At 42.1% G+C, this 13,011-nt stretch overlaps 1 protein-coding gene across 16 annotated transcripts in view; it reads left to right on the top strand.

The window, feature by feature from the left end:
- AGBL1 (AGBL carboxypeptidase 1) overlaps nt 1-13,011 on the top strand; it is a 1,231,135-nt gene that overhangs the window by 356,148 nt on the left and 861,976 nt on the right. For all 16 annotated transcript variants that reach the window (XR_014820420.1, XR_014820412.1, XR_014820416.1 and 13 more), the window contains one exon: nt 12,782-12,845. Coding sequence is in view for 5 of the 16 variants with exons in the window: in XM_084983081.1 (XP_084839207.1) it covers nt 12,782-12,845 (64 nt within the window). In the remaining 11 variants the exon portion in view is untranslated. The remainder of the gene's footprint in view (nt 1-12,781; nt 12,846-13,011) is intronic.

The following is a 13,011-nucleotide window of genomic DNA, read 5'->3' as shown; positions in this document are numbered from 1 at the left end:
CTTCCATATGCCAAGTGTGCAGTCCTGAAAAAACAAAAAACAAATGAACAAAAAGACTTATGCTTGGGAAGAGGTGCAGTTAGAGATGTAACATTTTCTTTTCTCCATCTTCATGACAAACTACCCAACTGAAAGTAGCCTTATTAAGGATATTTACTATGTCATGTACCTGAGAGTCTATGGGTAGGTGGTTCCACACAGTTGGCTTGGTGGCTTAACAATGTCACCAATGACCCAGGGTCATGCCTTCATACCACAATGTCCAAAATAGGAAAGAGAGAGTTTTTCTTGTTTTTTGGGTTTTTTTGACTTTGTTTTTGTTTTTAATGTTTTCTTTTCTTTTTAATACCAGATAAAAATCTTTTCTGGCATCTCTTAGCAGACTTCTACTCAGGTTTCCTTATCCAGGTCTGGTCTCAGACTCAGCCCTAAACCACTCATAGGAAAGGGAGAAAGACTTGGAGGTGATGAACAGAGGCCCGTTCCATGGGCAGCGGAGAGTGGCAAGTGCTTGCTCTGTCAGCACACTGCTGCCTCATACTTGACACAAATGGGGTTTCTTAGAAGCAAGCAGAGAGGAGCAGCTCCTGTGTGTGCAGCCAACTGTGTTGGCCACGGGTCAAACCAATTGAGGGGTGGTGATGCAGTACATTCTGTATGCCCAGATCTAGAACCCTACTGCCAGGTACAGAAGCCTCCAAAAATAATGCTCGTTCTCAGAAAACCTGAGTAGGCATTGTACCCAAAGCAGGCAATTCTCTATGAGAAATTAATTCAATATAATATACTGAATATCTATCACAACTTAGGAGGTGGGAGTGCTGCAATGAGTAAGACCTAGTTCTTGCCCACAGACATTCACAGTCCTTTTCACCATCTGCTTCATCCTAGAAGCAATTTTGCCCCCCACCCCCAGTGTCATATGCTCTGTCATGCTTCCCTCTGAGCATGCAGTGGGGCTGCAATGCAGCTGGGACCCTCCCCTGGCCCCCTCTGCCTGGGTTCTTAGATTTATCACCCATGGACCTGGCTGGGTTAAATGCTCCTTCCCTGGATTCTTACAGCATTTATGCTTATCTCTGTCCCAACCCTTAAGCATTCCGGTCCTAATTGTCTGCCAGTTGTTCACCTCAGCCAGGCCTGGAGTGCCATGAAGGAAGATTGCGTTTCCAGCAATTTGTGTCCCAGCCTGGTGACTGGAACACAAATGATTTCCAGTGAATGTTTGCGGGGTGAAAGCATGAATAATTGAATAAAAGGAAATTAAATCTGCATCTTTTATACCTCTTCAATCAGTTTCTACTTTATGAGGTTTTCTCTCCCCCTTTTTCCTTTCCTCTTTTCTCATCTCTGTTTCCTCTCTTATTTTCCTTTTCTTTGCTCATTATTCACAGATAACTAATGAATCCTCCATTTTACAAGTTACACAATTTTGCACAGCCTTGCTTTTAGCTTGGGGGGTCCTGCAAGTGGATCCAGAAACCTCCATGCTGACCGGTGACACTGTTACAGGAACTGTGTTGTCTGTGAGCCATCCTTGGGTCCACTTTCTTTCTTTTTGCTTTTTAGGGCTGCACCTGAGGCACATGGAAGTTCCCAGATTAGAGGTTGATGGGAGCTATAGTGGCCAGCCACAGCAATGCGGGACCAAGCCACATTTGCGACTTACAACACAGCTCACAGCAACACTGGATCCCCAACCCACCGAGCATAGCAAGGGATCGAACCTGCATCCACATGGACACTAGTCAGGTTTTTAACCTGCTGAGCCACAATGGGAACTCCTGAGTCCACTTTCAAAAGGCTGGAGCCCTGCTGTGATATTGTCATTTATAGTAAGGAATATATATTTTGTCTTCCTCTCATTTCTGGCACAGAACTACCAAGACCCTTGAAAGGTTCTGAGAAAAGAGCAATAGAGTTGTCTTTTGTTATGTTCATGAGGTGACTTTTGGACTGTGCCTGATGATGAGGACTAGTTGCCAAGAGACCCAACCAGGAGATTAGGGTTGAGACTTTCAGTGTGTTGTCTGGCTCCCCAGCAGGCACCCAATCCCCTACCTCTGGGGAACGGAGAAAACTCAGAAGTTGAATCTATAGACTATGTAAGGAAACCTCCATGAGCCCTGGAAAGATGGGTCTAGAGAGATTCTGGGTGGGTGGGGTGCTGGGGGGACTGTTTCTGGAGAGGGCAGGCAGGTTCTGTGGACATTCCCACACCTTACCCTGGGCAGCTCCTCCACCTGGCTGTTTCTGAGTTGTATCTTTTTCCAATAAATGAGCAATCTAGAAAGCAAAATGATTCTCTGAGTTCTGTGAGTTGTTTTTACAAATGAATCAAACCCAAAGAGGAGGTAATGGGAGCCTTTCATTTATAGCCAGTCAGGTAACAATCTGGACTTGTGATTGTTGCCCTGAGTTAGAGGGGATCTTGCGAACATCAGATTTATAATGAGTTAGCCGGTCAGAAGTACAGCTAACAACTTGGGCCAGTCACTCGAGTCAGAAGTGAGGGAGGGCAGTCTTGCAGGGCTGAGTCCTGAACCCGTGGGATCCGATGTAATCTCTGAATGGAGCATGTCAGAACTGAGTTGTGGTTGCGGACAAGATGGTGGAAGAGTAGGGGGACACGCTCACCCTCTCCCACAAATACAACAAAAAAAGCATATCTACAGAACAAATAACTCGCACAGAACAGCAACCAATCGCTGGCAGAAGAACCTAAACTCCAATAAGGGCAAGAAGTCCGTGACATTACTGGGCAGAACGGGAGAAAAGAGGAGAGTGAGAGAAGGTGAATCCAGGGGGATGGGTGCTCCCAAAAGGAGAACTGAGGAGGAGAAAGGGATCCCACACCCTGGAAAGTCACCTACTCGGGGGAAAGATCAAATGAACCAGAGGAATCTCCAGATGCAGAGAAGAGTGTAGCAGTAAGTTGGAGTACTGAGAAGCTGATCAAGAACCGAACGGACCATCTGAACTACGGGCACAGTCACCAAAAATTGAGACGCCTGGGTGGGGGCTGGGCACCGAGTCCTCTGCTCCGAAGGTTAGTCCCCGAGAAAGGGCTGGGGGGGCAGGGCGGAGCGGAAACTGCTTGGGAGGTCTAGAAACCAGTCCGTCAAGTTTGACGGGGCAGAGACTGCCTGGGAGACTAGAAAACAAAGCAGTCGCAGAGGAAGGGAGCAATACTCTAGGGGCAGGGAAGTGGAAAGCCGCATCAGAGGGAACCTGGGAGAAGAGCCTGGTCTGTGCCCGTGCTGGGGAGGGGAGAGAAGGAGTGGGTCCCCATAGAATACCCCCTACGCCACAGCAAGCAGGCCCGCTAAACTCCAATAAGAGCAAGAAGTCCGTGACATTACTGGGCAGAACGGGAGAAAAGAGGAGAGTGAGAGAAGGTAAATCCAGGGGGACGGGCGCTCCCGAAAGGAGAACTGAGGAGGAGAAAGGGATCCCACACCCTGGAAAGTCACCTACTCGGGGGAAAAGATCAGCCTAATTCTCAGATGGTCTTTCTGAGTCGGGCTGCCCTGGGGAGGAGCCTCTTGGGTATTCAGTGCCCCTGCTAGCCACCAAGCCCCCCAGGGGGTGCTGAGCTATAGCGGATCAGCTGCATAGGACTGCCAGCTGCAGGCAGGACCCCCTGCAGCCCAGAAAAGCTGCAACAAGCCTGGCCAGACTGTGAAAAGATCTGCCTACATTCTCAGGTCACCCTTCTGAGTTGGGCTGCCCTAGGGAAGAGCCTCTTAGGTTCTCAATGACCCAGATAGCTGCTCCAGCCCCCAGGGGGCGCTGCACTCCTGAGGAACAGCTTCCCAACACCGCCAACCCCCTGCAAGAACCCCACAGCCTAAAAACACCAGAGCAAGCTCTGCCTGACCGAGTGAAATCTGCTACCATCGTGGTGTGGACCTCCCAGTCCTGTCTGCCCACAGGAAGTCCTCCTTTGCTTCAAAGAAACCCTGTTAGCCCCATCAACACTCCAGAAAAGTCAGACCAAAAAAAGACTGACCAACAACGCCAGCTCTCAGGAAACATTCCACGGCAGTGACAAGGCAAACACTGCCCGATAACGGAGAGTACAACTCCCTCAGGAGAAAGAAAACAACAAGCAAGATGAAAAAGCTGAGAAACCACCCCCAGTCAAACCAACAGGAGAACTCACCTAAAACAGTCAACAATGAAACAGATCTCTGCAGTCTGACAGACCTGGAGTTCAAAAGAGAAATAGTGAAAATACTGAAGGAATTAAGAGAAGATATGAACAGTAATGCAGATACCCTCAGAAAGGAACTAGAAAATATAAGGAGGAGCCAAGAAAAACTAGAACATTCATTTGCAGAGATGCAGACTGAACTAAGGGCAGTAAAAACCAGAATGAATAATGCAGAAGAACGAATCAGTGATATGGAAGATGGAATAATGGAAATCACTCAATCCGGTCAACAGACAGAAAACCGAATCAAAAAACTGGAAAGCAATATAAGAGACCTATGGGATAATATAAAGCGGGCCAATCTACGCATAATAGGAATTCCAGAAGGAGTAGAAAAAGATAAGGGAATGGAAAATATATTTGAAGAAATTATCACTGGAAACTTCCCAAATCTAAAGGACACTGGATTCAAGATACAAGAAGCACAGAGGGCCCCAAACAAACTGAACCCAAACAGACCCACACCAAGACACATCATAATAAAAATGGCAAAAGTTAGTGATAAAGAGAGGATCCTAAAGGCAGCAAGAGAAAAACAGAATGTTACCTACAAGGGAACCCCCATAAGAATATCAGCTGATTTCTCTACAGAGACACTACAGGCCAGGAGGGAATGGCAAGAGATATTTAAAGTGCTCAAAGGAAAAAATATGCAACCTAGAATACTCTATCCAGCAAGAATATCATTTAAAATAGAAGGGGAAATAAAAATTTTTCTCAACAAACAAAAACTTAAAGAATACAGCAACACAAAACCCAGGTTAAAGGAAATATTGAAAGGGCTTCTCTAAACCACAAAGAAAGGAAGGAAAGGGAAGAAAAAAGAAAAGAAAAAAAAAAAAGAAGAAGAAGAAGAGGAAGAACTAGGACTGAGGAAACCACAATCAGAGAGCAGTCAGTCAAATAAGCCAGTATACAGATTTAATCATGAACATGCTTCAAACAAAATAAAATTAAAAAGAAAAAAATAAAAAAGAGTCATCAAAACCATAAAATATGGGCAAGGGATGTTAGGAAATAAATAACCCTTTTTGTTTGTTTGTATGTTTCTCTTCTTAATTTTAATATAGTAATGAAGTGTTTGAACTTACAGGACCATCAGGCTAAAACACACAATTATGGGAAGGGGTTAGCATACTTAAAAAACAGGGCAACCACAAGCCAAAACCAAATATTGCATTCGCAAAAAATGAAAAACAAAACAATCAAACAGATAATAACAGCAGACCATCCAACCAAAAAAAAAAAAAAGAAAGAATGGAGAACCATAGAATCAACTGGAACACGAGGGTCAAAATGGCAATAAAGAATCATCTATCAATTATCACCTTAAATGTCAATGGACTAATGCCCCAATCAAAAGACACAGAGTGGCTGAGTGGATAAAAAGGCAAAAACCTTCAATATGCTGCCTGCAAAAAACTCACCTTAGGACAAAAGATACATATAGATTGAAAGTGAAAGGGTGGGGAAAAATATTTCACGCCAAAAGACATGACAGAAAAGCAGGAGTCGCAACACTCATATCAGACAAAATAGACTTTAAAACAAAAGATATAAAGAAAGACAAAGAAGGACCCTACTTAATGATTAAGGGATCCATCCAAGTAGAGGATGTTACTATCATCAACATATATGCCCCAAATACAGGAGCACCCAGATACATACAACAAATATTAACAGACATAAAGGGAGATATTGATGAGAATACAATCAGAGTGGGAGACCTTAATACCCCCCTCACATCAATGGACAGATCCTCTAGACAGAAAACCAATAAAGCAACAGAGATCCTAAAGGAAACAATAGAAAAGTTAGACTTCATTGATATCTTCAGGACACTACATCCAAAAAAATCAGAATACACATTCTTCTCAAATGCTCATGGAACATTCTCAAGAAGCTACCACATATTGGGACACAAAGCGAATCTCAATAAATTTAGGAGCATAGAAATTATCTCAAGTATCTTCTCTGACCACAATGCCATGAAATTAGAAATCAACCATGGGAAAAGGAAAGAGAAAAAACCTACTACATGGAGACTAAACAACATGCTACTAAAAATCTAATGGGTCAATGAGGAAATCAAGAAGGAAATTAAAAAATACCTCAAGACAAATGATAATGAAGGCACAAGCTCTCAAAATCTATGGGATGCTGCGAAAGCAGTGCTCCGAGGGAAATTTATAGCAATCCAGGCCTTTCTCAAAAAAGAAGAAAGATCCCAAATTGACAACTTAACCCTCCACCTAAATGAATTAGAAAAAGAAGAACAAAAAAGTCATAAAGTCAGCAGAAGGAATGAAATTATAAAGATCAAAGAAGAAATCAGTAAAATAGAGACTCAAAAAACAATAAAGAAAATTAATAAAACCAAGAGCTGGTTCTTTGAAAAGGTAAACAAAATTGACAAACTCCTGGCCAGACTCACTAAAGAGGAGAGAAAGAACCCAAATAAACAAAATTATAAATGGAAAAGGAGAAATCACAATGAATACAGCAGAAATACAAAAAACCATAAGAGAATACTATGAACAACTATACGGCGACAAGTTTGACAATCTGGAAGAAATGGACAATTTTCTAGAATCTTACAGGCTGCCAAAACTGAATCAAGAAGAAACAGACCAACTGAACAAACCGATCACTAGAAATGAAATTGAAGAGGTCATCAAAACACTCCCTACAAATAAAAGTCCAGGACCAGATGGCTTCACAGGAATTGGTGCCCATCCTCCTTAAACTCTTTCAAAAGGTTGAAGAAGAAGGAATACTCCCAAAGACATTCTATGATGCCACCATCACCCTCATTCCAAAACCAGACAGAGATACCACCAAAAAAGAAAACTATCTCCCAATATCATTGATGAATATAGATGCAAAAATTCTCAACAGAATCTTAGCCAACTGAATCCAACAACATATCAAAAAAATTATACACCATGACCAGGTAGGGTTCATCCCATGTTCACAAGGATGGTTCAACATACGCAAATCAATCAGCATCATACACCACATTAACAAAAAAAAAGTCAAAAATCATATGATCATCTCAATAGACGCAGAAAAAGCATTTGACAAAGTTCAACATCCATTCATGATCAAGACCCTCGCCAAAGTGGGTATAGAGGGAACATTCCTGAATATAATCAAAGCCATTTATGACAAAACCACAGCAAATGTAATACTCAATGGGGAAAAACTGAAAGCCTTCTCACTCAAATCTGGAACAAGACAAGGATGCCCACTCTCACCATTGCTCTTCAACATAGTTTTGGAAGTCCTAGCCACAGCAATTAGACACACAGAAGAAATAAAAGGCATCCAAATAGGAAGAGAAGAGATCAAACTGTCACTGTATGCAGATGACATGATACTATACATAGAAAACCCTAAGGACTCAACCCCAAAACTACTTGAACTGATTAATAAATTCAGCAAAGTAGCAGGATATAAGATTAACATTCAGAAGTCAGTTGCATTTCTGTATACCAGCAATGAAATATTAGAAAAGGAATACAAAAATACAATACCTTTTAAAATTGCACCTCACAAAATCAAATACCTCGGAATACACCTGACCAAGGAGGTAAAGGACCTATATGCCGAGAACTATAAAACTTTAATCAAAGAAATCAAAGAAGATGTAAAGAAATGGAAAGATATTCCATGGTCCTGGATTGGGAAAATCAATATTGTAAAAATGGCCATACTACCCAAAGCAATCTACAGATTCAATGCAATCCCTATCAAATTACCCATGACATTGTTCACAGAACTAGAACAAACAATCCAAACATTTATATGGAACCACAAAAGACCCAGAATCGCCAAAGCAATCCTGAGAAACAAAAACCAAGCAGGAGGCATAACTCTCCCAGACTTCAAGAAATACTACAAAGCCACAGTCATCAAAACAGTGTGGTACTGGTATCAAAACAGACAGACAGACCAATGGAACAGAACAGAGAATCCGGAAATAAACCCTGACACCTATCTTTGACAAGGGAGGCAAGAACATAAAATGGGAAAAGGAAAGTCTATTCAGCAAGCATTGCTGGGAAACCTGGACAGCAACATGCAAAGCAATGAAACTAGAACACACCCTCACACCATGCACAAAAATAAACTCCAAATGGCTGAAAGACTTAAATATATGACAGGGCACCATCAAACTCCTAGAAGAAAACATAGGCAAAACACTCTCTGACATCAACATCATGAATATTTTCTCAGGCCAGTCTCCCAAAGCAATAGAAATTAGAGCAAAAATAAACCCATGGGACCTCATCAAACTGAAAAGCTTTTGCACAGCAAAGGAAACCCAAAAGAAAACAAAAAGACAACTTACAGAATGGGAGAAAACAGTTTCAAATGATGCAACTGACAAGGGCTTAATCTCTAGAATATATAAACAACTTATACAACCCAACAGCCAAAAAGCCAATCAATCAATGGAAAAATGGGCAAAAGACCTGACTAGACATTTCTCCAAAGAAGATATACAGATGGCCAGCTAACACATGAAAAAATGCTCAACATCGCTGATTATAAGAGAAATGCAAATCAAAGCTACCATGAGATACCACCTCACACCAGTCAGAATGGCCATCATTCACAAATCCACAAATAACAAGCGCTGGAGGGGCTGTGGAGAAAAGGGAACCCTCCTGCACTGTTGGTGGGAATGTAAACTGGTACAGCCACTATGGAGAACAGTTTGGAGATACCTTAGAAATCTATACATAGAACTTCCATATGACCCCGCAATCCCACTCTTGGGCATCTATCCGGACAAAACTCTACTTAAAAGAGACACGTGCACCCGCATGTTCATTGCAGCACTATTCACAATAGCCAGGACATGGAAACAACCCAAATGTCCATCGACAGATGATTGGATTGGGAAGAGGTGGTATATATACACAATGGAATACTACTCAGCCATCAAAAAGGATGACATAATGCCATTTGCAGCAACATGGATGGAACTAGAGACTCTCATCCTGAGTGAAATGAGCCAGAAAGGCAAAGACAAATACCATATGATATCACTTATAACTGGAATCTAATATCCAGCACAAATGAACATCTCCTCAGAAAAGAAAATCATGGACTTGGAGAAGAGACTTGTGGCTGCCTGATGGGAAGGGGGAGGGAGTGGGAGGGATCGGGAGCTTGGGCTTATCAGACACAATTTAGAATAGATATACAATGAGATCCTACTGAGTAGCATTGAGAACTTTGTCTAGATACTCATGTTGCAACAGAAGAAAGGGTGGGGGAAAAAAAATGTAATGTATACATGTAAGGATAAGCTGACCCCCTTGCTGTACTGTGGGAAAACAAAAAAAATTAAAAATTAAGAAAAAAAATAAAAGTACAAAAGCTAGTTTGCCAAAAAAAAAATATATATATATTTAGTATAGTTAAAAAAAAAAAAAAAAAAGAACTGAGTTGTGTTGTAGAGCACACAGCAGGTGTCCAGAGCATTGTTTGTTGGTGTGGAGAATCCTCCCCTACAGTGGAAATGATACCAGAAACTGAGGCTAACAAAAGTCTTGAAATGGTAGACCAGTTGCTGTGCCGCTCCTTCGTTCCGGTACCCAGATTTGGGGAGGCTAAGGAGGGGCAGGTAGAACTGACATAGTGCATGGGTCACCTTTTCTGGAGGCTGGCTCAGCCCTGGGGAATTGAAGAATGGTGCCTTCTTTTAATGTCCAGTGCAGCTGATGGGAGGCATCAGACAAGCATGTGACAAAGCTTTCAGTGGAGAAGATCTGAGGGCACACCCAAGTTCCTGGGTTTGCTTCCTGCCTCTTCCTACTTAAATATAGACATCAAATAACTGTCAATCCCCAGATGTCTCATCTCATCTGGAAGAGGAGTTAAAGTGTTAAATTTTGGCATGTTGTTCATCATGGATTTTTTGGGGGGGGCATTGTTTAATGTGAAAAAATATAACATTAAAATGTTATCTTATTTACTGCATTTTAAATTTTAAACTTTGTGCCCAAAGTAGTGCCTCCCTTGACTCACCTTAGTCTTGGCCCTGGCTTTTAACGTGTGACCTCCTGGAATTGAAGAAAGCCAAGCCTGGCTTTGCCTTGGGTGTGATGTTGGACTTCATGGTTCCCTTGAATTTTTTATGGTTGCATTTGGTTTGATTCTGAAAAATATTTATTGCACCCATTTTCTGGAACAGCCTCTGTTCCAGATGCTTGGAATACAATTGAGTCAAAACCTGGTCCCTTTTTTAAGGAGTAATATTGAGTGGGGGTGGCATGGGAAGCAAGATTACACACCCTGATGCCAACACCATGTGGTGCATACGCTTGCTGTCAGAGCTGAGCACAGAGTGATGTGGAGACAGAAAAGACCCCCAACCCAGCTCATGGGTGGGAAGGGAATCTTCCAGGAATGATAGTGCCCTTGAAGGAGGAGTTATCATTGACCAGGCTTTGGGAAGAGGGAATAGAATGATCAAATTATGGAGGCAAGAAATGACATGGTTTGAGCAGGAAATTATAAGCAGTTCCACATTGCTGAAGCATGTATTTGGTCAGAGGTGTTGCGATGAATAATGAGCTGGAGAGAGAAGCAGAAAAGTTCATGAGGAGCTTGGGAATTCCTATTAGTGAGCTGTGCCTTTATCTTCTATGTCATGGGGAGTTACTGAGGTCTTTGAAGCAGATGATGAACATGAGGCTTATTTATTGGAAGATTCAAGCTTTGCCTTAAATAATATACCTAAAAATAGCATATTAGGATTCCACTTTCTCCACATCCTTGCCAACATTTACTATCTCTTATTTTTTTGATAAGAGCCATGTAGCAGGTATGGGGTCCTTGTCTCACTGTAGTTTAGATTTGCATTTCCCTGATGATTAGTGATGTTGAGCATCTTTTCATTTATCTATTGACCATCTGTACATCTTCTCTGGAAAATGTCTCTTCAGGTCTGTTCCCCATTTTTAACTGGGTTATTTGTTTCTTTTTGTTGTTGTTCTTGCATTGTATGGATTTTTTAATATAGTTTGGATATTAATCCCTTATCAGATACTTGGTTTTTGAATATTTCCTCTCATTCTGTCACCTTTTCAATTTGTTGTTATTTCCCTTGCTGTGCAAAAGCTCTTGAGTTTAATGTAGTCTCACTTGTTTATTTTAGTTTGTGTTGCCTGTGGTTTTGGTGTCTCACCAAAGAAATCATTGCTAAGATTAATCAGGGATTTTTTTCCCCCTATGATTTCTTTTAGGAGTTTTATGGTTTTAGGTCTTACATTTAAATCTTTGATCTCTTTTGAGTGAATTTTGTGAGTGGTATAAAATAAGACTCTTGGTTATATCCAAAGGAACTGAAACCATTATCTCAAGATGATATCTTCATGCTCATGTTCACTGCAGCATTTTTCATAATAGCTAAGGTATGGAAGCAACCTAATTGTCCATCAACAGATGAACGGATAAAGAAGATGTATATACACACAATGGAATATTATTCAGCCATGAGAAAAAGAATATGCTGCCAACTTTAACAAGACAGATGGACCTTGAAGTCATTATGGGAAGTGAGATAAGTCAAAGAGAGAAAGATGAATACTGTATGTTATCACATATATGAAATCTGAAAAAGCTGAACTTGCAAAAATAGAGAGTAGAACAATGGTTCCAGTAGAATAATGGAAGCGGGGGATTTGGGGAGATGGTGTTTACAGGTGCAACCTTGCAACTAGTAGATAAATAATGTCTAGAGATCTAAAAATAAACAACACATCACAGTGCAAAGACCACTGGCTGACTTTTGGGAACAGCCTGGGCTGCACTTCTGGCCTCACTGTGGGGTCACCACGGGGGAATTGAAGTCCTCTCTTCTGCTAAATCTCAGTGTTCTCTTCTACATAACAAAGGGTGGAGAGTCAGGCTTTTCCAGGATCCCATGGAGCATCTACATAATGAGATTTGCTGCTACCCTAGGTTTCTCTTGAGAAAATGAAAATTCATCCTTGTCAGTGAGGGAAGTTTTTACATCAGAGCCTTTGAGCGGACTTGTGTCTCTGCTTTCTGCTTTGCATTCAACAGTAATCCAAGCCTACTGAAATAGGTGAGAACTGTGCTGCCTTGGCCCAAAAAGTCCCTTTTCATTTTCTGTTTCTGCAAAAATGACCAATGTTTATTCTTCTGCTCACCTTGCTTATGTTACTGTGACATGGATCCCCAAAGAGGAGTCCTGAAGACTAAATATGGAGGCAGAACCCCAGAGACCCTTAACTCAGTGAGTCCCCTCACTGTCATTATTTAAGGAACAACCCTTCAACCACTTGTTTGCTCCTGTGGTATGTGGAAGTTTCCAGGCCAGGGACTTGCACCTGCACCACAGAAATTACCCAAGCCACAGCAGTGACAATGGCTACCAGGGAACTCCTCGACCACTTTTTATGGAAGAAAGTCTTTCTTAGTGGAAGGAAACACAGCCTTACCATTTCCACATGGACCCCTGGCCCTGCCGCCTCCCTTCTTTTGCATTCTTTCTAAAGATGGTGGCCTGTGTTTTCATTGCAGAGTTCCTCTGACAAGGAGTCAATCCTGACCATCCTCCAGGTCCTTGGAGATCTGCTTTCCGTTGGTGAGTAGGCCACACCCTCAGCCCTCATGAGGTGGGCATGGGAACATGCAGCTCTGATGTTTCCCAGGAGCCTGTGTGGCCTGGGGATTTGCTCCAGCTCAGGTTTTCTGTGAGAGACAGAGTCTCCTCAGGGTGGTTGTGCTTTGGGCTCCTCAGTCTTGTTGCC

The sequence above is a fragment of the Sus scrofa genome, chromosome 1 (assembly GCF_054392235.1).
Source record: "Sus scrofa isolate SSC_HxYL_T2T_F1_AM1 chromosome 1, Sscrofa_HxYL_maternal_Yorkshire_Landrace_v2.0, whole genome shotgun sequence".
Classification (NCBI taxonomy): Eukaryota; Metazoa; Chordata; class Mammalia; order Artiodactyla; family Suidae; genus Sus; species Sus scrofa.
Note: the sequence above shows the minus strand (reverse complement) of the source record. Positions and strands in the feature narration are given on the sequence as shown.